The following is a 23,191-nucleotide window of genomic DNA, read 5'->3' on the forward strand; positions in this document are numbered from 1 at the left end:
TGACGTTTTCCTAGTGACTGGTTTGGTGGTTTGGTTGCAAGGCCTTGGAGGTTGTCATACACGACTGTTCTCTGAGCCCACCTGCAGCTCTCCTGCTTGCAAAAGTCATCACAGCTGCTCTTGTTGATAGTTGACTTTCCATCATAGAGGAGGGATGGGGAGGGTCATCAGACCCTTACCCAAGTATTTAGGCACTCCTCCTAACCAGCTGTATACAATTCTTTCCTAGCTATACTTGGCTCCCAGTCTCTGAGCCCCGCAAGAGCGGGGGAAGGGAAGTACATCTGTGTGGCTAGTGAAGCTGTTATCCGTGCTGAGTGAAGACTTTCCAGTTTGACTGCTTTGGGTTCATACTCCTTACTCAGTAAGTATCCTTACTCAGGCTCCGTGGGTAAGCCCAATAACTCATCGGTTCCCCAAGGGGGGAGTCCAGGAATCATGGCTTGTCATCGGGACCTTAGGAGGCAGATGCTGCTTGTTCTCCCCTACTCTAATTCCTGGTCCTTCCCAGTACAGCCACGGCAATGTCACATCTAGTCCTCCCATTATAAGGTCCCTCTCATTTCTCACTGTCCTCTGGGAGGACCTGGATGTGTGTAGCCTGGCACTCTGCCTTACTGGATGACAGCATCTTCGTGCCATTGCCTCTTCTGTATCAGCGTTTGCTTACTCACTAGCTTATCTATGTCAGGGTGGACTCAAGGACCATATCTGTTCTTTGGGGTGTAACTTTGTACTTCCTTATTCATTGTGTTGCTTAAATTGTTTCAGCATTGGCCAGAGGGAATGCATTAATGCTACCTTTGGGGAAGAGAGCAGAAAAATATATGCAAGTGGCTTAAAGCATAGTGGAGGATTCAGACTGCCTCAGACTGGCTTGGTGACACTCCCTGTGACATAACTCCATCTTTGTGGGTTTGGGTTTTATAGGATTTTTCAAATTGTTGATGCTATAATATATGTGTGTGTGTAGGAAACCATCAGCACAGTAGTGAGATAGTGAATGCAGTGGTTTGAATGGCAAGGGCCCCCTGATTCATAGGGAACGGCATTACTGGAGGTGTGGCCCTGTTGCAGTAGATCTGGCCTTGTTGCAGGGAGTGTGTCACAGGGTGTGGGCTGTGAGTTTTCAAAAGCTCAAGCCAGACCCATGTCATGCTTTCCTCCTGCTGCCTGCAGATCTGGACGTGGAACTCTCAGCTCCCTCTCCAGCACCATGTCTGCCTGCATGCTGCCATGCTTCCCGCCATGATGGTAATGGACTAAACCTCTGAACTGTAAGCCAGCCCCAATTAAATGCTTTCCTTTATAAGAGTTGCGGTGATCATGGTGTCTCTTCACGGCAATAGAAACACTAACTAAGACAGTGCATGTGCCTGCCATTCGACAAAGATTCCTTGATCAGGAGGCAGAGACAGGTGGATCTCTGTGAGTTGAAGGCAAACCTGGTCTAGGTAGTGAGTTCCAGGCCAGCTACAGAGTGAGACCCTGTCTTTAAAAAAAAAAAAAGTTCTTGAGTTGGGGCTATTGAGATGACTCAGTGGATAAGAGAATTTGTTGCTCTTCCAGGGGACCTGAATTTGATTCCCAGCACTATGTCAGGTGGCACATGACTGCCTATAACTATAGATCCAGAAGATCCAACAGGGCCTCTGTGGACATCCCTCTACCCCTACACACTTAAAAGATAAAAAATAAATAGTTTTTTAAAAGGTTCCTTGTGGCAGGAGGGACGACTCAGCAGTTAAGAGCACTGGCTGTTCTTCCAGAGGACCCCTGTTTGATTCCCAGCATCCACATGGCAGTTTACAATCCACTGTAACTCCAATCCTGGGTAATCTAATACCCTTTATGGCTTCTGAAGACCCTGGTCATGCACAGATCATACAAAACAAAACAGCCATACACATAACTGATGGGTTCTCCTGATCCTTAATAAACCACGTTACATAACAAAAAATTTTTTAAAAGGTTTCTTAAGCTATCTTGGGGATTCCTCCCTCCCACCTCCTTCCACTGCCCCCAAACCACTGGCCCCTACAGGCCAGTTTGCACTGTCCCTAAGGGGAGCAAACATGTCCTGATCACCTCCATGCCCTCACTCAGCTCAGTGAAGTAAAGTCCCTCATAGCATCTATAACCACAGGGCGTTACTGTGCCACTCTCCTCCAAACGCATCACCTTTCATCAACCGATAGCCGTGGGTATTATTTGTAGTTTGGGGCCATCCCATATACAGCTATCAGGGACATTGAAGCTCAGGCCTTTGAAGGGCCACATGCTTACTTCAGTCACTGGAAAACCCAGTGGAGAAACAATTGGGTCCCTAGTGCATTCAAAACCATAGGAAGGGAACAGGAGCCCACAATATACTCCGATCATTTTTCTCTACTATAAAAACTTTGGCTGATGCTTACCCAAGCCCAGGCTGAGGGTCCACATCATAATAAGGGACCACTCTCTGGTCCACCCTTTAGAAGTGTGAACCTCATGCCTATCTCACTGTCCAGGTGGCCATAGCGAGTTGCAAAGAGAATAAAACTTTCTAAGAAGACACCCAGGGGCTGCCATCAAGCCAGAGCAGAGGCAGCTTGAATTCCCCACCATGACCTGACTTTGGTGCACCCAAGTACCTCTTTCTTCTCTGTCCCCAGGGCATTCACTGTTGTATCACCCTCACCATCTCCCTGAACAGCCCAGTGCTCCATTCTCCAGCTCAGGACAGGGCTACGAGAGACCAAACACTTGAAGCAAGGTTCCTTCTTCTCAGAGCCATGCAGTTTGAACACTGGTCACATAGAAGACCCACAAAAAGTCTCCCCCAGCCAAGCGGCACTAAGTGCGAAGCACTCTGGAACACGCAATTCTGAACCACACCCAGGTAGCCAGGAAGAGGCCAGTTGACCCTTTTGGCAGTTCTTGGCGCTGGATCCTAGAGACTCCCTGTCCAACCTGGTCAACCCCCTGTACTGCCCAGGCTCTGCCCAGGATATCCCATGGTCACAAGGATGCTGTGTCATGCTGGCCATGATGCCCACTGCCATAGGAGACAGGGAGCAGAAAAGAACCCACTTTAACCCTAGACCCACCTCCAAGGCCACCATGAGCACCTCAACCTGCCTCTCCCTGGTCCCAGGTCTAAGTGGCATCTTCTGGATCTGTCACAGGATCTGAATCTCTATGACAGTCTCAGGCCTCTCTGGAGGGGCCCCCAGACTGAGCATGGGATTACACAATTGAAATCTCAGACCCCTTGGCAGCCCGCACATCTCTGGTGCCCCCACCTGGCCATCATCTTACTCATTAAGAGGTTCCCACTGACTGAAAGAAACACACACCTAGGCCCGACTGTTGCTGCATCCTCTATCTGAGCCCAGAAGCCAATGTCCTTCTGGCTCCCCTGCCCTGCCTCTTAGCCCTGTAGTCCCTTCTGAGTGGCAACAAGAGGCAGGCAGTGGGCAGTGCCTCTGAGAAGCTGTTTGAATAGTACAATTTCAGTCATGGTGGTGACAGCCACAATACGGCAGCCCCAGGGATATACAGCCTGGGGGATCTCAGGGTCAGTGCCCCCTGGCCTCCAGGCTTGGCTCCAGCTGAGAGTCCCTAGTTTCCCCAGGCCAGGCTCTGTTACCTGTTACCTGATAGCCTCTAGTCATCTGATGGGGAGTTCCTCCAGACCACAGCAGTGACCAGCACAGGGATGCTACCCTGATCAGCACTCTGACCACAGGCAAATCCTTAGCCAAGATGATCAAACACATTGTCTAATCCTGAGAGTTCCTGTGGTTGGGCACGCCAGCAGACCAGGACCTCCCACTCTGTACCTACCCCACTCAGATAATGGCAGGGTAGGATCTAGCCCCAACCCAAGGGGCCAAGGAGAAGCCCTCAGCAAGGGACTTGATTTTCTTCCAAGAAGGTGCTTCTGGGGTTGCCTGCCCTGTTTGCCATCCAGAGGGTGGGCCTGTCCCATGAGTAGGTCCTGTCCTCCCGCGAGTAGATCCAACCCTCCTCCCTGGACTGCTTCAGCCTGCCTGCCCCCATGTCCTTCTAGGCCTCAGCCTGAGCTCCCTCCTGGCTTCTCTTCTCTACCCAAACCTCAGCTCCCCAGCTGGTTACCTGATCTCTGCTGAGGAATGAAGGGCTCCTGGCCAGCCTGGTGGGGAAGAAGGGCTGTCCTCCCTGTCGCTGGTTGATGTTAGGCACCTGCTTCCACTTCTTCCACTGGGTCCCACCAGGAATGAACAGCCTGAAGGGCTAGGATTAGAACCTCAAGTCAGGAATTTTTGTTTGCTTGCTTGTTTTTTGTTTTGAGACAGGGTTTCTCTGTGGCTTTGGAGCCTGTCCTGGAATTTGCTCTGTAGACCAGGCTGGTCTCGAACTCACAGAGATCCGCCTGCCTCTGCCTCCCAAGCGCTGGGATTAAAGGTGTGTGCCAACAACACCCGGCCCCAAGTCACCAATTTTAAGCATGGTAGAGAATCTCATATTCACAGAGGCCTGGGAGATGCCATGGTTACAATGTTTTTTTATTCTTTCCTACAGACCAAGAAGAGCAGAAGGTCCCTCAGATCATGTCACCAGAACGTGTGTCCTGATCCTGTGGATGTCCCTAGGGATAACTCTAAAGGAAAGCAGTCAGGGCAGGACAAGGGTAGTATTGGGAAAAGCAGGTTCCCCCTGGGAAGGGGTAGCTGTAAGACCTAGAGGACCTGCAGGTCTTAGGACCCTGAAAGGAGGGATAAAGTAGAAGTATCTTGAGGGAGGGCCGCTCTATGGCGCTGGGTCAGGCCTCACGCCCTCCTCCGGGAAACTGCAGGTCCAGCTCTGAGGCCCAGCAGGACCAGGTGGTGATGGGAGGGGCAGCTCACAGGCCTGGTCCTTGTCCAGCTGACTCCATTTCACTTCCAGCAAACTGCAGGCTCAGCAATGAGGCCCAGCAGGCCCAGGTGGTGATGGGAGAGGCTGCTTACAGGCCAAAACAAAGAGACTTCTCTGGCCGCTTGGCCGGGCTTCAGGGCTGGGTATGTTGTCCAGGCAGAGCTGGGCCGTATAAGTGACACAGAGTCTACAAGTGGAACCTAGAAGGAGCCCACCCTCGCTTGGGTGTAGCCGAGGGTCCCGGATGAGACTGAACATTTCCGCCCCCCACACCGCCCCATGTGTGTTAGCTCCCACTCCCATGCCAGTCTTGCCCTACCCCTGCACTGTGGCCACCGCTTGCTGTCTCCTACACACCTGCATGATGGGGGCCGCACCCTGGCGCCTGCACACTCACCTCTGCACACTGACCCCTTGGGAGCCTGAGAGGAGCCTCTCACAAACATGGCCCCCTCCATACTGGGGAGGGAGTGGGTCTCTGCTTCTCCTGTGTCCCCATATCCATGACTAAGAAGGGTGTGGGGGAGCCTGTGGGGAGGAGAAAGCAGGCTGAGGCGTTAAACTAACACCCGTGCTCAAGGAGGCCTCTGTGAAATTGGTCCTGTGGCCATGACATCCCCACCTTAACATAGGCTGTCCTGGGAGATGTGCAGGGCAGTTCCCTGACCGTAGGGATAGAGAGCCTGGCTGCTCTGTTTTAAGAGCAGGGGGATGGCTGATTACTGTCTCCCCAATTACGGGATTCCAGGAGTTGGGGAAGGCCCTCCCACTCAATCCCCCATTCACAAGCGTGTTTTCTGTCTGGTCAGCTAGCTCTCGGTTCTACTTCCCTGAGTACATAGGGATATGAAGACCTCATATGACTGGGGTCTTCATACCACTGAGCTGACCAGCAGAAAAAGGGGTCATTGTCTTAGCTAGAGGGACTCATCTCTCATCACCAGGGGAGTTGGGTTTCTGCTTCAGAATAGGAGAGGATGCTCACTGTGAAACTGGGGGGTCCCTGGGGTACATTTTCTACTTCCATACCTACTAGTGAAGGTCACAGGATACCAACAACCCCAATTTAAGGTCAGCGAAGGTAAGGTCTTCTGGAAATTTGGACCTTATGAGGGGTGAAGGGGTAGCCCAGTGTTGAGCACATGCCTAGCACATATGAGGCCCTAGGTGACTTGTTCCCGTCTCAGCATCGGTAAACATGAACCAAACAGTGTCACTGGGGTCCAGCTGGGGCAGAGGCTGGCCTGCAGCTTCCCATTTCTCCAAAATGTTGAGTTGAGTGGTACTGAGTCCAATTCATGGCCAAGGGCTAGTTCACCTGTTATGGGAGACCCTCATTCTTTAGAGACAGTTTACACAAAATGATTTTTTGAAAGCAAGCATTCCAAAGAGGACTGGAATGAGCTGTCACTGCCAGGAGATAAGAAACTACCTGGGGGGGGGGTAGGGGTGTCATATGTTGTGGATTTTAAAGTTTAAAAACAAATATTTCTGAGGTACATGGCATATTGTTTTTAAGTGACCCCTTTTCTACCAAATCATGGTGGAATCTACCTCTTTGGGGGGCTTTCCCCCCCAATGATTCCTACAAAAGGGAGTGTAAAAACCATGAATGCAAATAGTATTATGATAGAGTCCGGTCTTTGGAGGATCAAACCTTTTGTTAGTGTACACTTTGGAGAATGTCCTTGTGCCTCAGTTCTTAATATGGAAAGAGCAGACTCACTGTAGCTTCAAGGATGTGTAGGAGACACAACCGTCTAGGAGCTCTGCAGCCATGTGCCCCCGGGATGCGGTTCTAGGATGAGATTGGAGCCCACGCTGCTCTTTATGTCTGGGCTCAGCACCCTCTGCCACTGAATTCCAGCTGGGTCAGGCTCTGGGGATTGTGGCTGGGTTGGAACCCTCTGGCATGGGCACGTTGGTGGTTCATTTGACACCTGTCTGTGACACCACATGATGGTCAAACTCCCTTCCTTACAAGGAGGGCTTGGTTAATAGAAATGGAGGCTAAGCCCGCTCTGGTGTTTGGTGTGCCTGCGTCATTACCTTTCTCATTATTGTGAATAAGTATCTGACAAGAAGCAACCCAGCAAAGGAGAGGGTTACCTCAGCTCCAAGTTCAGGGAGTACATCCATCAGGGCGAGGGAGAACTGTAGCAGGAACATGAGGCAGCTGATGGCCTTGCATCCACAGGAAGGATGGACTGGAGTGCTGGATGCTGCTGCTCAGCTCTATCTCCTTTCTATCTTGTCTGAGACCTCAGTTCATCCATCCACACATCTATCAGTCTACACACCCGTCCATTTATACCCATCTACCATCCTCCAGTCTCCAGCCATGCCTCAATCCAGTCATACAGTATGACAGGTGTCTGTCACTTTCACCATACAGGGTGCCATCGTGGATACATCTGGGATACAATTAAGGATAAGAGTCTGTGCCTCCCTTGTAGAGTTTGACTTGGGAGTCAGATATACAACAGAATGCTGAATTGTGTCCCTAGCCTCTACATGTGGTATCCCTTGAGACTAGAACGGCAGGTGGTCTTATTGGTGTCACCAGGAAAGGCTTCAGGTATATACCTACCATGGCCCAGCCCTGTTCCCAAATGTGCTTGGTTTCTCTACAACTTGCTCAATAGGAAGGAAGTGGGCATGAGGCCATACACCACTGCCCAGGGGATGGGGAAGGTCTACCATCAGAGGGATCCTAAACACTCCCACCCCCACAAGCCCTGCACCACTATCCCACACAGTAGAGCATTTCTAGGATGGTAAAGGTTAAATCTGGCGGGCTATCTCTATATGCTATTTGCTCTCTATTGAAGATTATGGGGTCACCTCCGCGGATGGCTTTGGGCCATGACCTGCTCTGCCTGTCTATTGGGGCTGAGGTACTCTTAGGCATGAATGGGGCCAAGCAGTGGTCTGCTGTTGAAGACTGGATAAGGTAAACATTGTACTGACAACCTCTTTACAGGGGTGCATTTGGAGTTGGATCGCTTAGGCTTTGGACACATTGCTTTGGTCCCTCTGTTCCTCTCTATTTCTGAATGGCTTCCCTAGAATGGCAGTCAGGCCTAGAAATGTTTGTCTCCACATCCCATAGGAAGAAGACATACCCTGTCCCTTCTCTAGCCTGGGGCATCAGCATCAAGGCTTCCTTCTGCTCTGGAGCTCTGACTGCTACTGCCTGCCATCTGAGACCCAGTGCTCCAAGAGCTTGCCCTAGACCTACCGTACCCATCATGTTGGCCCCAGAGCTCTGCTAGGTCCAGGTATGGCCTGTGATCTCACACAGCTGGGAGTCAGGGGAGGTGTGGAATCTGGTTGTGGGGGTTGAGAAGCCAGTTTGGTGGTGCTCAGAGGATGGCCCTCATGGCCCTGCGGGGTCAGAAGCCTGTGTTCTTGCCTTTCACCCATGGTCACAGTGGTCATATCTGGAGTCACAGGCAGTGTGTTTATTTGTGCTGAGAGCAAAAGCAGGGTGAGTCTGTACTGCAGGAGCCATTCCGTTCTTCAGCAAAGTTTTGGATCAGGTAACCAGTCTAATGGGGTGGGGACAAAGTGTTGGGAAGGTGGATAAGGAAGACGAATAGCACCCACATGGCAGCTTACAACTGTCTGTAACTCTAGTTCCAGGGGATCTGGCACCCTCACACATACAGTCAAAACATCAATGCACAAAAGCTTAAAGTTTAAACAAAGAGCTGAATGGCCAATAATGAGGCAGAAGAAAGGATAGGCAGGGTGGGCAGGCAGGCAGAGAGAATAGGTAGGAAGAAAACTTTGGGAAAGGAAAAAAGAGTGAGATAGAACAAAGACAGAACCGCAGGGGCCAACCACCCAGCCAGCCACAGAGTAAGAGTGAAAGTAAGGTGAACAGAGAAAGGAAAAGATAAAAGCCCAGAGGTAAAAGGTAGGCTGGTTAGAAACAAGCCAAGCTAAGGCCGAGCATTCATAACTAAGAATGAACCTTTGTGTGTGTTTATCTGGGAGCTGAGTGGCGGGCCCCCAAAGAGCAAAAGAGGAAAAAATAACCAACAACACCTAACTCAAAATGACAAGGGTACAAGGTGAATGTATGTGTATGTGAGCAGGTGTGTGTGAGCAGGGGCCTGTCCGCATGTCTGTGGGCACACGCTTGGGTGTGCAAATGTGGTTGGGCAGGTATGATGGGGAAGGTCCTTGGACAGGAGGAGTTTGGGGGATCCTGGTCCATAAGAAGAGTGAGGCTGGAGACAGGGCTCGGCTCTGAAGCCCCTTGGCCTTGGGCCCTCGGAGACTTTCCTGCTACAAACAGGCTGTCCAAATTCTTAGACTTTCCTGGATGAACTCCAGTCTCCTGTGAACAGGGAACTGTCCTCCCAGGACAGGAGAACCAGTGTGTGTGGGAGGGGCAGCCTGGGGTAGGGACACAGGGTTGGGAGGAAGTGGCCTGGAACTCAGATCAAGAGCCATGAGCGCCTCACTTCTGACTCAGGCTAAACTCAGTGAACAAGCACTTGGGTTCAGACTCTGGGACTGCAGTCCCCTGGGGATCTGCAGTGCCCATCTGGAGAGGGGCCATTTATGGGACTTGTGAAGACTGGGAAGGGGCCACCATTGTGTCCAGATCCCACCCACCCCGTTTTCCCATAATCCACTGCCTGCAAATCCATTACCGGTCACATCAGGGAAGATGAAGTTATTCTTTGTGAGGTTTTGGGTTCTGGTCAAGCAGATGAACTTGTCTATCATCTGATGAGAAAGCCTCCAGTTTCTACCTGTGGCCAGAGGAGCACATCATGGCTCTCAACAGTTGGCGGTGGTGAGGTATTTGCCCCCCAAGCCATCCCCAACCCAGGAAGCACCACCCTGACCAGGGTTCTGCACAGGACCCAGGGAAGCAGCGGCTCACCCAGAAGGCTGACCCTGGTGATGGTTTGGCTGCTTGTTTGTCTGAGGGACAGCATCAGGGAGAACTTGATATAATCTGTCTCGATCACCTGCATGTCTTCTTTGTCTGCCCTGGACCCTGAGGGACACACATGTAAGGAAACCAAGGTAGCTGCGGCCCTTCCCGCCCATGCCTCTCTCACCTTTGTTTTCCACAGTGAACTGTCCAGGCTTGGTTGTTGGGATCAGGGAATAGGACCAAGTGTCACAGCGCTTGCCCCTGTGGGGGAGATAGGCAAGGAAGGTGTAGGGGTGGGGCAAAGGGGTGAGGAAGTCAGCCAGCCCACCCTGTCGGACCACAAGAGCCCTCTCCACCTCCCCAGGCCTCCACTCTGGGGTCCTTCCTTCCTGGGAGCCTGGCTGGCTCAGCGCCATAAGAGTGAGTCCTGCTCAACCCAGCACTGGTCCTCACATCCACAGGGACTTGTCATGCCAAAAAGAAAGTTTCTGAGTGTCAGTAAAGAGCCTCCTCTGGCACCCAAGCCAAGAGGCTCCAGAAATGGCCAAGAACGGACTTCAAGTAAGGGCTGCCTGCCACTGTAAAGATGGAGATCCAGGCAGGACAGGCAGAGCCAAACAGGACAGAGAAGGAGGTTCCTGGCCACACCAGAGTGCCGAAAACCCATTAGCCTTCTGTCTCCAGAGTGACTCACAACATGGCTCCCTCTTGTTTTCAGCCAGTCACTGGGTTGGGCTTTTGCAATGGTTATTAAGCAGGCTGTGATAGACATGGTCTCTCGATGTGTTTTCTCAACCCCATGCAAGGCTCCTGGAACACAGCCCTGAGTCTTTGTTTGGACAGGAGAGGCATCCCACTCACCGAGTCATGGAGTTGGTCACCCGAAAATGGCTGTTGTTTTTTAGCTCGAACAATGTGATGTAGGGATGCAGCAAGGACCTGTGCTCTCTCTTGTAGGTGTTGCCCGCCAAGCCGAGGACAAACCACTCCCCCTGAAACTGCACGGCTGGTGATGGGCAAAGCTAGCCACTTCCCACTATTCCCTGGGCAGCCCACATCCGGCCGCGACCCCCTCCTCAGGGGGCTACTTCAGGCCCCCTCTGCATCAGTGACTCTGGTAGAACCCTGAATCTGCTTTTAATCTAGCAGGTAGGTGGTGGCCATGTGGCCTTCCCAAACCTGTGTTTGTCTCTGTTCACAGAGAGAGAGTGACGAGTGCTAGCACAGGCAGTACAGATGGGCTCACTCGGGAACTCTGGCTTCAGGCTCTGCCCTGGCCTCCCTGTGCAGTACCCACCCTCCCTCCACCCTAGCCAGCTACAACCTGTGTCTTCTCCTTTGAAAGAAAGCCCTGTACCTGATCACTTTCAAAATTCGTCAGCTGGGGAAAGCCTTGAGGTGTGGTTGGAGTCTGGCTCTCCAGGATTTGGGGAAGGGTGAGGATCAGCCACAGAGCCCACCAAGGGCCCATCCCAGCACTGACCAGGCCCCAGAGGGACAAGGCCTGACTGAGGAGCGGCTACTGGTGAAGCTTGTTCAGAAACCTATCTCTTCACGACCCACCTGGCCAATGCTCCTCCCTGGGAGTGTGGCGGACCAGGTGGGTGTGGAAGGAGGGCAGGGCTGACCCTCCTCACACCCTAAACACCTGCCAGGGTCTCCTGGGTCCCAGCCGAGGAAAAGAAAGCCTGCTGGGGCCATCTTGTGACTCCAAACACCTTTGCCACTGCCCACGTCTACCCTATCCGTCCTTCATGCCAAAGAACGACTTGTTCCAGGCAGGGGTCATGGCTATCTTTAGTCTCCACAGCTTTTTAACCATGGGTTTGGCCTGATAGCCTCCAAGCAGCTCCGTAGCCCCCGCCCCACCCCCACCCACCTCCATGTTCTAAAACCAATGTAGTATAAGGCACTGAATATTCACTGTCAGAGCACAGGGCTGGTAAGAGGGAGGAGGGAAGGGCTTTGGGAACACCAGGGCCAGGTGAGAAGTATTGGGGGTCCTTCAAAGGGGCCTTCCATGCGGAGGGGAGGCGCTGGGGAAGGACAATGTGGGGGTGGGGATCTTATGAGAGCAGGCACAGTGGGGGTAGGGCCTTTCGGAGTCTCATTCTCTGGAGTAGAGCCCCATGGGAGCAAGGTCTGTGGCAGTGGAGCTCTATGGGAGTGGGTCCCTAAGGAAGTGGGGTCCCATAGTTGCAAGATGCTATGGAGCAGGACCCTGAGTAGGGTCCTGATAGGGGCTGTGAGAGGTAGGTGCCATGCTATCCCTGGCCACAGGCCGTTGACTCAAGCTGTGCAAACTTAGTGTAGGTGGTTCCTGTCAGAGCCATCTCAGCATGTTCCCTGTGTTGTCTTTTCTGTAAGGCAGGACACTTGGATGATATGGACAGTAGAGCAAGGACAGACCAGGCCTCCAGACCCAGCTCAGGCAGGGCCCTTGGTGGGCCAGGCCTTCTCAGGCCTATGGAAACTTCACAGAGGACTTGCCTTCAGGAGATAAGCCCCATGGTGACACAGGGCAGGGCCCTAAGAAGCATCCTGGCTCTGCTCTTTCCTAGGTCTTGGAGGCTGTTGGAGCTATTTCACTCCATTTCCCCTTCAGGATTGTCATGAAATGAAGGGTGGGCAGCCCAGGGTAACATACTAGATTTATGGCAACAACAATCCAGTCATCCTGGTACCTCGGGCATCTGGGATCCTGGTGTAGTGTCCTGAAGCTGACCAAGGCCTTCTACAAGACCAGGATCAGGGGGAGGGGGCAGGTGATGACACTTGGAGAAGCAGGCAGCTCAGGTGGCGACCATCCCACTGACAACCCAGGACCCCTGCCTTGCCCTCTTTTTTCCTTCCACCTGCCCACTGTCCTCTTTGTCCTCCTCAGCTACCTCCATCTTTCCTTCCGATGCAGTCAGAGCAAACCACCTTCGATCTGCCCTGTCTCCTCTCTCTGGGAAGACTCCTGAGTGCTGCCCTCTGCTCACTTCCCTCACCCCAGAATTCTTTCCCAGGACACTTTCCTGAGTGGCAGGAGGCCCCTGAGAGGGGCTATCTGTCCACAGAGCATCTGGGTGAACAGGAGGGCAGGTGTACTACTGCTTGTCCATGCCTGTTGAGAAATGGCACAGCCCCTCATGTCCAGGCAAGGCAGGACAGGTCACCTGCTCTGTGTGTCCCCCTCCAGGTCAAGTCCTCTAGTCCTGTGGTCTCAGGCAAGGTGATTAGTTACATATTGGCTTCCACAGATTTTTTTTAAAAAGATTTATTATGTATACAGTGTTCTGTCTGCATGTGTCCCTGCAAGCAAGATGAGGGCACCAGATCTCATCAAATGGTTGTGAGTCGCCATGTGGTTGCTGGTAATTGAACTCAGGACCTTTGGAAGAGTAGCCCCTGCTCTTAACCACTGAACCATCTCTCTAGCCCGGCTTCTACAGATTTTTAAAGTTATTTCTTCTTAGGTATTATGAATTACCTATTAAAATTCAAAATTGATGTAAAAATTATAAGAAACATTTGTATATGAATATGTGTTGTGTTGTATATCATGCACATGTATGTATATGCATGTGCAAGCATGCAAAGCAAGAGGACAATGGGTGTCCTTTCTGCCTCATTCTACTGAGACAGGGTTCTCGCTGAACCTGGAGCTGTGCTGGGATGCATCAAGTTTGTCTGTGTCCAAAGCCTTTGGTGCTGGCGTTGAAGGTAGGACTGGCCATGCCAGGATTTGTTTTTTCAAGACAGGGTTTCTCTGTGTAACAGCCCTAGCTGTCCTGGAACTCTTTTTGCAGACTAGGCTGGTCTCAAACTCACAGAGATCCACCTGCCTCTGCCTCCAGAGTGCCGGGATCAAAGGTATGCACCACCACTGCCCTGCATGCTAGGATTTTTATACTCATTCCAGAGATCCAAACTCATGTCTGCATGATTGTGCAGCAAGCATTCTTACTCACTAAGCATCTCTCCAGCCCCTATAACAAATATTTTAAAATAAAAAAAGATATGTATGGGCAGTAAGATAGCTCAGCAGCAGATAGATACTTGTCTCTAGGCCTGTCTTTCTTCAGTTTATCCCCAGAATCTATGAAAGGTAGCAGGAGAGAGCAGTTACCCTCTGACCACACAAACATATATCCCCCAACCCATCAGGCAGACACACACACACACACACACACACACACACACAGAGAGAGAGAGAGAGAGAGAGAGAGAGAGAGAGAGAGAGAGAGAGAGGGAGAGAGAGAGAGTCTTCATACTCAGCCCTTTGAGACCTACAAGGCAACAAGGCAGAGATTCAGAGGGCTGAGTGTCTTGGCTGTGTGGGCCCAAGCCCTACCAGAGTGAGGCTATCACTTTCTGTTAAGGAATACAAGACAAGAAGGTGAAAGTTGTTCCTGGGATCAGGGCAACGAGGCCAAGCCAGGCAGGCCCGCAAGAGCAGGGTGCTCTTCTGAGCTCTATTTTTTGTGGATAGGATAGTCTCCTGAAATTCCTCCTCCCAAGGCCCCTGGAGCTCCATTTTCCTTCCAATCTATTTTCCTGCCCTTCCAAAGTCTAGCTGCCCAGAGACCCTGAATGATTAGAGCCTCCTCCGGGGTAGCCATGGTCCTAAGAGTAGCCACCCCATCGCTGTAGCTTTCATTCCTCCAAAGGGCTAGCAGACAAGACTTCATCTGACTTTGCTCTAGCTGTCTTTCTAGAACTAAATATCACTTGGGGTGTCCTGGGGCTTCTAGAGAGGAGGACATGGTGGGCTAAGGAGGCAAAGGGCTAGCCCACCTTTGTCTTCCTGTCATCAACAGATGGCTGAGCCTGGCCCTTAAGCTCCCAGGAGCAAGGATTTGCCTAGTTTGTGTCCCTAGGGCCCGGGACACTTGAGAAATGCTTATCAAACGAATGCTGGAAGATGTCAGGCCACCAGCAAGACGATGTCTGGGGAAGAAACAGGAGCAGATGCAAGCCCAGCTGTGTCTGGGATGATGTGCAGTTCCCTGAACTCCAGCCCTGGCCTCCAGAGCCAAGTAAGCCATCCCAGCTCTGGAAAGAACAACACTCCCATCTAGAAAGGCCCCACTCCTCCCTTATGGAGATATACACAACTTGCTTCCAGCTCCCTGGTAACATTGACTACAGTCTAGGTAGGGGTTGCTGGGGCACAGCTATATCAGAGGTTTGATCTATAAGTTGAGAGCCCCATGCTCACCCCTAACTGGTCCATGAAGTAGGTTTCCTGCTCCCTGTTCTTGAGGTACAGTTTTCCACTCTATATACTCTGTCCCCTCAAACCCACCCTGGTATCTTCCTGGAAAGTGCTCCTAGATCTATAGCTTTTTAGCTTCCAAGGTCAGAAGGGGCTTAAGAGGACTTATTGGAAGGCCTGTGTCTCTCTAGAGAAGGCACCCTAGATATGGTCCTGAGTCCCACCCCCATGGGCACTAAGCCAGCACAGTGGGCTGGGGTAGGGGAGTAAGGGAAGGCAAGTGCCAGGCAGGGAAAGCCTTCATTGCAGAGGGGAACAGGCTCGGGGAGAGCAGGGATGTTTGCTTCTGGGTAGAATTCTCCCTAGGGCAGAATCCTCAAATAGCCAGGGGGCAAGTTGCCTTCCCTCCCCACCTCAGCCTGGTGGAACTCCCATTCAGGATGACAGAAAAAAAAATCCATGGCCAAGTCTGATGTTTACTGGAAAGCCCCAGAACAACACAGATATATGAAGGGGTTGCTTCTAGGGACAAACAGGAGAGACTCCAAGGTTCAGGATTCTCAGAACTCTGGAAGGCCAGTCCACTGTCCACAGCTTCCCCACCAGGTGGCCTCATCTCGGTAACTCTGCAGTGGACACAAGCCTTAGCAGGGGCAGAAAGGACAACCCTGACCTCAGCCCCCACTGCTCTGCCCGGCTGACACAGCACTCACCATTCAGGATGTGGAACTGGTCCGCAGTCTCGCAGAAACCTAGGGGCCCAGGCAGCAGTAAGGGGGTGGGGTGGGGATGCAGGGTGTCAGGGAGGAGGAGACTGGGCTGGGGAAAACTCACCATACTTGGGAAAGAAAAAGATCTGGTGTTCTGTCAGGTTGGCTCCCCTGACTCGCTGCTCAAACACATCCAGGGCAGAATCACTCACTGGCAATGAGCGGACTATGGAACAGACAGAGTTCGTGTGGTTTCAACAGGACAGACACAGTCAGGTCTGTTCCTGCCCCATCTAATGCCCACACCAGCCCAGATGCATCTGCTCTTCCCAGGAGAGCTACTGATAGTATCAGAACAGAATGGGAATGGGGAGGGTCTACGTGTCCACCCAGCCCATCAGGATGGCCCTTTCAGGATGCAAAGCACAAGGTCATGTGTAGATGCAGAGTTAGCACACACCATAGAGTTTCACAGACAGCTTCCTCGCCTTCTCCAGATACAGGATGGCAAAGTTCTGGTAGTCAGTCTCAGCAACAACCACATGCACTGGCACACGAGCCCCTGGGGTTGACGTAGAACCATAGTAGCAGCATGTCAGCTCCTCACCCCTGCCTCCAGCCCTGTACCCTCTTGCTTGCTGCCTTTGCCTCACCTTGGAGCAAGAATCGACCAGGGACCCCTGTATTTCCAAAGAGTTGGCGTACCTGCCAACAGATCCCATCTCTGGGGAAGAGAAGAAGGTATGCTATAAGGAGGCACCCAGGGCTCTAGGAACTCCAACCCAGGTGGGGCCATATGGAATATCTACTTAAGCTAGAGAAGAGCTGGGGGTAAGGTTTAGAGTTGAGAGGACAGGGTAAGGTGGGCTCAGGGGTTCTGATGAAGGTGAGGCAGCACTGGGACTCACAGCTTTCGGAAGGTGCTGACAGCCATAGCTGCACCCTGAGGAGCTGTGTGCAATTTGGTGGCCTCAGCCCGGTGGCCCTGCTCCTGAAGAAAGCGGCACGCAGAGCCCACTGCCACAAGGAACCATGTCCCTGCAAACTGGAAGTGGATTGGGAGGGCTCAGGACTAACTCAGGGAATGGGCATCCTGAGTCAATCCTGCCACGCTGTTCCTTTACCTAACCCCTCTCATTCCCAGCTTTTACCTGTTGAGCATTGAAATTGGCCTGGGCCTGGATGGTGCTGATGGGGGATGTAGACCTAGAGGGCTTTCGAGCCCTTTGGGTCAGCGAACTGGTTGTCAAGAGCAGAGTGAACAACACAGCCCTAGGGGACAGCATGGCTGGCCTGTCAGGGACAGTAGGCGACAGGAGAGGGAGGTGGAGGGTTGCACTGTCCCAGGTCAGAGTCCACTGTCCAGTACCAACGGAAGCACAGCCCAGGAAGTCCACATCTGTCTTCCGCTTACTGAAACCCTACCCCAAGCTAGGGTCCAAACTAGAACCTGGCCTTGACAGGCGCTTGGCATTGCGTTCCAAGTGCAAAATCTGAGTTGACTTCTGCGCCCCGATTTCCACTTCAGGTCAGTGATCAACCCTTTGCACGCCAGTAACTGGTCTTATCCCCACAGCCAACAACAACGTGCTCCTAAAGCTACTTGTTCAAAGCTCAGCAGCAGAGAGAGCCGGCGCAGAGGCTCGAACCCGTCCAGCTGTACTCGTTACTGCCACCCTCTCGAGTAGCCAGGGGCAAATACTGTCCTATGAGCAAGAGCGTACGATCGCGCGCAGGCGCATAAAGAAACGCCGGCCCAGACTCGGAGCCCGAGGCGCAGGCGCAAGAGTGGCGGACATCGATGCCTCGGGGCTCGCGGCGTCGAGCCTGGCTCCTCCGGAAAGACGCGGAGGCGGGGGCTAGAGCGGCGGCGGAAGCGGGGCGCAGCGCAGCGGGCGGAGGCGCCGCGGTGAGTCCCGGCTTTGGCCCCGCCATGCTCACTTGTGTCATCTGCCCTGTCCCTCGTCACCGGCCTTGTGCCCCATCACTCCCAGTCCTGCCGTCACCAGCCTTGTGCCACCGTTGGTGTCCCTTATCCCCGGCACTGGCCTTCGTTTATTTTCTCGGGCCTTGTCCCGGTCATGGGCCTCGCCCTGCCTTCACTGGCCTTTGCCACCTTCGCGGCCCTTGTCCACTGTCACCAGCTTTTTTCCTGCAATGTGTACACATGTACAGCCTTTTGTCACCTTATCTGCCCAGTAATGGCCTTGGCAGGCTGTCACCATCCTAGTCCACCCGGCAATGTTCAATAGGTGAATGAAGGAGCTGCTGCCCAGTCTAGCTAAGCAGCAAGGCTGATTCCTGCTGTCTGCTCTGACATTCAGAAACCCCACCCACTCTTACCACCCTCCTGGTCAGGCTCTCTCCTGAGGCCACAAGGCAGAGGCCACTGGCCAGGAGGAGCCTCTTCTCAGAAGAGAGTCAGCCCTGGCCTGAAGTCTTGGGGCAGCAAGGTCAAAGACACGGCGGGGTGTCCATCAGTTGGCCCTTAGTGGTAGAACTTGGAGCTGCCAGTTTGGTCAGCCCAGACCTGTTTGCCTGCCTTGGTGCTCAGGTGTCTCCCGGGGCTCAGGAGCATGGGGAAGGTGTGAAAGGCCCCCACCTGGAAGGTATGAAGATGGGGGCCACCCCCCACTCTTCCTGTTGCACTGGTCCTCGTGGTACTGAGATGCTAACATCTGGTCCAGCAAGTGCCCCTGGAGGATGTGAGGTGGTTCAACATTACTGTCTGGGTGCTTCAGGAAGTGTTGGGTGGGACAGCGCTGCTGGTACCCCCACCCCCTGCACATGCTCAGTGCAGTAGAATTCTTGGCTGGGCAGTTGGTGGGGCTGGAGGAACAGCCAGGGACTGCCATGGCTGGAGTACCAGGCCACCAGTCTCTCCCTGGGGTTGGGAGTGAGGAGGCCTGGGCTCAGAGCAGCCATTGGTGGGTTTCAGGACCGTCTGGGCAGAATGTCACGATGGACGAGGGGGGCATGCCCCTGCTCCCCGACAGCCTTATCTACCAGATCTTTCTGAGCCTGGGCCCTGCAGATGTGCTGGCTGCTGGGCTGGTATGCCGCCAATGGCAGGCTGTATCCCGGGACGAGTTCTTATGGAGGGAGCAGTTCTACCGTTACTATCAGGTGGCTCGAGATGTGCCCCGCCACCCAGGTCAGTACCCACATAGAGCTCATGACTCAAGGACCTTACACACATGGGCTGTGTTGGGGGGTAAGGCGGGAGGCGTCTCTGTGATAGCTGAGACCTGATTGATGAGTGGAGGGTCCCAGAGATTCTACAGGACAGCTCAGGGTAGCCATGCTATCAGCTCTTGGTCTTTACAAGTAAGGGAGCCTTGCATTCAGGAGAGTTGACACTGTATTGCCCACAGCGGCCACGTCCTGGTATGAGGAGTTCCGACGGCTCTATGACATGGTACCCTGTGTGGAGGTGCAGACGCTGAAGGAGCACACTGACCAGGTCTTGCACCTCAGCTTCTCCCACTCGGGGTACCAGTTCGCTTCCTGCTCCAAGGACTGCACAGTGAAGGTGAGAGTGCTCCTCTTATGCAGCAGAGCTGAGGGGCAAGAGAAGCCAGTGATGAGAAAAGCAGAGATGGCCAGATAGGACAACACACGACCCCAAGTTAAGAGCAGCTCTAACCTCTAGCTCCAGGGGCCAGCCCTCTACACTGATGGGATGGGATGCGAGTGGGTGGTAAGGGCTTAGAATTGAGATTGTTGCCTGTGAGGACTCCACCCTCAGTGGAGAAGAGTCAGGACTGCTGGTGCTGCCAGACTGAACTGGCCAGGTAATTACCATGCAGCCCCTTTGGTGCAGATCTGGAACAATGACCTGACCATCTCGCTGCTGCACAGTGCAGATATGAGGCCATACAACTGGAGCTACACCCAGTTCTCCCAGTTCAACCAAGATGACTCATTGCTGCTGGCCTCGGGGGTGTTCCTGGGGCCACACAACTCCTCCTCAGGCGAGATAGCTGTCATCAGCCTAGGTGAGTGTGGGCATTGGGTTGGGCTGCCTGCCTGCCTGCCCCAATGTGCCCTGTCAGCAGCATGCCCAGCTGTGGCTTTTCCCCCAGACTCCTTCGCCCTGCTGTCCCGTGTGCGAAACAAGCCCTACGATGTGTTTGGCTGCTGGCTCACAGAAACCAGTCTCATTTCGGGGAACCTGCACCGCATTGGAGATATCACCTCCTGTTCAGTGCTATGGCTCAACAATGCCTTCCAGGTTCAGATTGGGGCAGGGACAGGCTGGGCAAACAGGTGGGGTAGGGCAGGGTAATAGAGAAGATGGTTTGGGCAGGGCTGGGCATGGAAGGACAGATGCAGGGCCCAGGATAGGTTGCTCGGTAGGCCTGGCTCTCTGGCCAGCACCCACCTGTTGTGGGTCTTGGCTTATTTCCCACGTAGGATGTGGAGTCAGAGAATGTCAACGTGGTAAAGCGGCTCTTTAAGATCCAGAACCTCAACGCTAGCACCATCCGTACAGTAATGGTGGCTGACTGCAGCCGCTTTGATAGCCCGGACCTCCTACTGGATGCTGGTGACCAGGCTGGGCTCCCCTGCCGAGTCTTTGACCTAGGTGGGGACAGTGAAGAAGAAGTCCCTGACCCAGGTTTGCACACCTCTGGTTCTGGCCGTGTCAAGGAAGGTTTGCGGCGCATGTTGGATAATGTGTTGGATGGACATGCACAGATAACAGATTGTGCACTGGAGACCAAGGTGGCTGAGCTGCTGGCCCAGGGCCACACCAAACCCCCAGAGTGTAGTGATGCTAACACCAGGAACAAGTACCTCATCTTCACCACTGGCTGCCTCACCTACTCACCACATCAGATCGGTAATGGTGGGCAGGGCAGAGCTGGGCCTGGGAGGGTCAGAAACCACTGTGGTGCTTCCAAGACCAGCAAGTCCATAGCACAGCTCTGGCCTTGACACACTCGATTCCGTGTAAGAGCGGTGACAACCCAGGCAGAGGATTGGTTGGCAAATGACCAGGTGGGCAATTGTGCTTGAGTCTAAGTGTAGGCAGTGTTTGTGGACCACTAGGGCTGTTCTTGGATTGGGAGTGCCCTGGTGGTGATGTCCCTGCAGGCTCTGGATGACCCCTAACCCTGGTCTCCATGCAGGCATCAAACAGATACTGCCACACCAGATGACTACAGCAGGGCCTGTGCTGGGTGAGGGCCGGGGCTCCGATGCCTTCTTTGATGCACTGGACCATGTCATTGACGTGCATGGGCACATCATTGGCATGGGCCTGTCTCCTGATAACAGGTGGGCCTGGTGTGCTGGGTGGGACACCACAGATGGCCCAGATCTAATAGCATGCTTGTACCTAACATGTATCCCTTGCTCAGGTACCTCTATGTGAATAGCCGTGCCTGGCCTCCTGGCTCAGTGGTTGCTGACCCCATGCAGCCACCACCCATTGCAGAGGAGATTGACTTGCTGGTGTTCGACCTCAAGACCATGCGGGAGGTGAAGCGGGCTCTGCGAGCGCACCGTGCCTACACACCCAATGACGAGTGCTTCTTCATCTTCTTGGATGTCAGCAGAGATTTTGTGGCCAGGTGTGGGCTCAGGTGGGCCCCAGGGCTTGGGTATGGGCTTGAGCAGGTGGGTGTGGGCTCATCCAGATGCTATCCCACAGTGGGGCTGAAGATCGGCATGGCTATATCTGGGACCGCCACTACAACATCTGCCTAGCCAAGCTGCGGCACGAGGATGTGGTCAACTCGGTAGCCTTTAGCCCCCAGGAGCAGGAGCTCTTGTTGACAGCCAGCGATGATGCCACTATCAAAGCCTGGCGTTCACCACGCACTGTTCGTGTCCTCCAGGCCCCACGCCCACGCCCACGCCCCTTCTTCTCCTGGTTTGCCAGCCATAGGCGCTGAAGGCATCAGTGACTTGAGCCATTTGGACCCACTGGGGAAAATGATACCCTGTGGTTGTTTACTGCACTGGGGCAGAATAGCTCACAGCAGTAATGCCTTAGGAGGGGACAGCCTGACCCCAACACACTCACATGCAACCTGCTCACTTAGCCATCAGGCTCAACACTAGGGTAGCCTTTGTTGGCAGCATCAGAGATCCCATGTCAGCCTCTTGGCCAGCTTGGAGTATACAGGACAGTAGAAGTCCTGTTCTTCACTTACCCTCGTCCCCTGGGCTGCAGCTCACACAGCTCCAGGCTGACCACTGCCTGGTTACCTTTTATGCTGAGCAAAACCCACACCCTCGGATATCCTGAGTGACAGGCCATAGGCTCTGGTCTCTGATAATTAGATTTGCGCTACTGATTGAGCAGCCTGCAGTGGACCGTGGGTGCTGCATGTTGCACTCATTAACTGTTTGGGTTAATGAATAAACAGTTGGCAACAGCACATGCCATCTAGTCTGTTTATGGGGGGGGCAGGCTCTGCTGGTCAATGTCATCCTGGTGGTGTCTGCCTCAGGGATCCCCCAGGAGGCTGAAGAGGAAGTGCTGCTTCAGGTGTGTACCCCAGGCCTTCAGGGATTCCTGTCCATAACTGCCGATGGATGCAGGAGGGTAGACACAGTGCTTGGGGTAGGATGGGCTTTAACACAATCAGTACCATCAGGAGAACTTCCAGAGCAGGATATAGTGCTCCTCAGGGGACTGAGGCAGGAGGACAGAGTTAAAAGCCAGCCTGCACTACAGAACAAGTTCAGGGTTGATCTAGGCAACTTGGTTAGTCTCCGGCTTGAGAGTAAAAGAAAGTTGGGGGTTGTGGCTTAATAGTAATAGTGCTTGCCTGACATGCACTGGATTTCCCAGTGCCACCAAAACACAAAACTCCTAGGATGTGTGAGAACCCAAGGTGCAAGGGTTGCTCTAGGTTATCCTCAGAGCTCCCATCATCTGCCTTATCCAATTAAGGGTTTCGTGTGTGATGGTGGCAGTTGGGAAGACTTGGGGCTTTGACAGAGCTGGGTGACCCAAGTAAGAGCTGGGTGAGCAGCCTGTTACACTGTGATCTCATTAGCTGCCCTGCTATGAAGAACAGGAAACTTAACCCAGGGGGCTGAGTGAACAGGGATTGCTTCCGATCCTTCTGGTGGGAACCACACTGGCTGCATCAACGGGATGGGACAGGACACTGCATGCAGATGGCACCAGGAACCCAGGCCTTGTCTGTGACCTGTTGCTGATGCAGCAAGTGTCCAGCAGCATGAACAGCAGTGCCAAGGGGCAGGAGGCAGCCTCCGTCGGAAAGCACTGGGACCACAAGGCCATCCAAAAGCCTCTGAGGGAAGCCAGGAGGAAATGGTTGTGTGGAGACTGGGCTGGGGCTCAGTGTGGAGCGCTTGCCTTGCATCCCTTAGGCCCTGGTTCCCTCCCTAGCATGACAAAAGCAACAATGCTGATCATTCCACACAAGACGAGCCTCAACCTAAGAAGTCAGAGCTCAGGAGAGACTATTCTCGCCCTAGCCCAAGTCCAACAAGTTCATATATACTCCCAAG

General features: G+C 53.3%; 3 protein-coding genes across 5 annotated transcripts; 1 reads left to right on the forward strand and 2 right to left on the reverse strand.

The window, feature by feature from the left end:
- Positions 1-8,343: 8,343 nt before the first annotated feature.
- On the reverse strand, positions 8,344-10,829 carry Lcn12 (lipocalin 12). Its single transcript, XM_051184009.1, has 5 exons — positions 10,643-10,829; positions 9,966-10,042; positions 9,785-9,901; positions 9,549-9,650; positions 8,344-8,432 (listed from the first exon to the last, which is right to left on the reverse strand). The coding sequence occupies exons 1-5, from the start codon at positions 10,648-10,650 to the stop codon at positions 8,404-8,406; spliced, it is 333 nt and encodes a 110-aa protein (XP_051039966.1). The 5' UTR covers positions 10,651-10,829; the 3' UTR covers positions 8,344-8,403.
- Positions 10,830-15,440: 4,611 nt separating this feature from the next.
- Positions 15,441-17,359, reverse strand: C8g (complement C8 gamma chain). The gene is made up of 7 exons (XM_051184843.1): positions 16,846-17,359; positions 16,603-16,739; positions 16,348-16,418; positions 16,155-16,256; positions 15,819-15,920; positions 15,698-15,736; positions 15,441-15,610 (listed from the first exon to the last, which is right to left on the reverse strand). The coding sequence occupies exons 1-7, from the start codon at positions 16,978-16,980 to the stop codon at positions 15,597-15,599; spliced, it is 600 nt and encodes a 199-aa protein (XP_051040800.1). The 5' UTR covers positions 16,981-17,359; the 3' UTR covers positions 15,441-15,596.
- A 111-nt stretch (positions 17,360-17,470) lies between these two features.
- Positions 17,471-22,086, forward strand: Fbxw5 (F-box and WD repeat domain containing 5). Of its 3 annotated transcripts, none has more exons than XM_051184839.1 (9): positions 17,471-17,603; positions 18,633-18,848; positions 19,069-19,226; positions 19,518-19,692; positions 19,780-19,928; positions 20,111-20,540; positions 20,830-20,977; positions 21,061-21,273; positions 21,354-22,086. In XM_051184839.1, the coding sequence occupies exons 2-9, from the start codon at positions 18,656-18,658 to the stop codon at positions 21,595-21,597; spliced, it is 1,710 nt and encodes a 569-aa protein (XP_051040796.1). In that variant the 5' UTR covers positions 17,471-17,603; positions 18,633-18,655; the 3' UTR covers positions 21,598-22,086. The 3 variants fall into 3 exon arrangements, with proteins under 3 accessions (XP_051040796.1, XP_051040798.1, XP_051040797.1); XM_051184840.1 differs by lacking the exon at positions 17,471-17,603 and adding an exon at positions 17,623-18,279; XM_051184841.1 differs by lacking the exon at positions 18,633-18,848 and having other exon boundaries at positions 17,497-17,603.
- Positions 22,087-23,191: the final 1,105 nt, after the last annotated feature.

This window comes from Phodopus roborovskii, unplaced genomic scaffold (genome assembly GCF_943737965.1).
Source record: "Phodopus roborovskii unplaced genomic scaffold, PHOROB, whole genome shotgun sequence".
In the NCBI taxonomy this organism is placed as follows: Eukaryota; Metazoa; Chordata; class Mammalia; order Rodentia; family Cricetidae; genus Phodopus; species Phodopus roborovskii.

Bases quoted from the DNA above. Each gene is read 5' to 3' on its own strand.
- Lcn12 (XM_051184009.1), bottom strand. The intron at 9,902-9,965 runs GTGAGAGAGGCA...TGTGTCCCTCAG, and splicing joins GTTCACTGTGGAAAACAAAG to GGTCCAGGGCAGACAAAGAA. The intron at 9,651-9,784 runs GTGAGCCGCTGC...CTCTGGCCACAG, and splicing joins CACCAGGGTCAGCCTTCTGG to GTAGAAACTGGAGGCTTTCT.
- Fbxw5 (XM_051184839.1), top strand. From the start codon at position 18,656: ATGGACGAGGGGGGCATGCCCCTGCTCCCCGACAGCCTTATCTACCAG. The intron at 18,849-19,068 runs GTCAGTACCCAC...TATTGCCCACAG, and splicing joins AGATGTGCCCCGCCACCCAG to CGGCCACGTCCTGGTATGAG. The intron at 20,978-21,060 runs GTGGGCCTGGTG...TCCCTTGCTCAG, and splicing joins GGCCTGTCTCCTGATAACAG to GTACCTCTATGTGAATAGCC.
- C8g (XM_051184843.1), bottom strand. From the start codon at position 16,980: ATGCTGTCCCCTAGGGCTGTGTTGTTCACTCTGCTCTTGACAACCAGT. The intron at 16,419-16,602 runs GTGAGTCCCAGT...TCTCTTCCCCAG, and splicing joins GTCAGCACCTTCCGAAAGCT to AGATGGGATCTGTTGGCAGG. The intron at 15,921-16,154 runs GTGTGTGCTAAC...TCTGTTCCATAG, and splicing joins GCTGTCTGTGAAACTCTATG to TCCGCTCATTGCCAGTGAGT.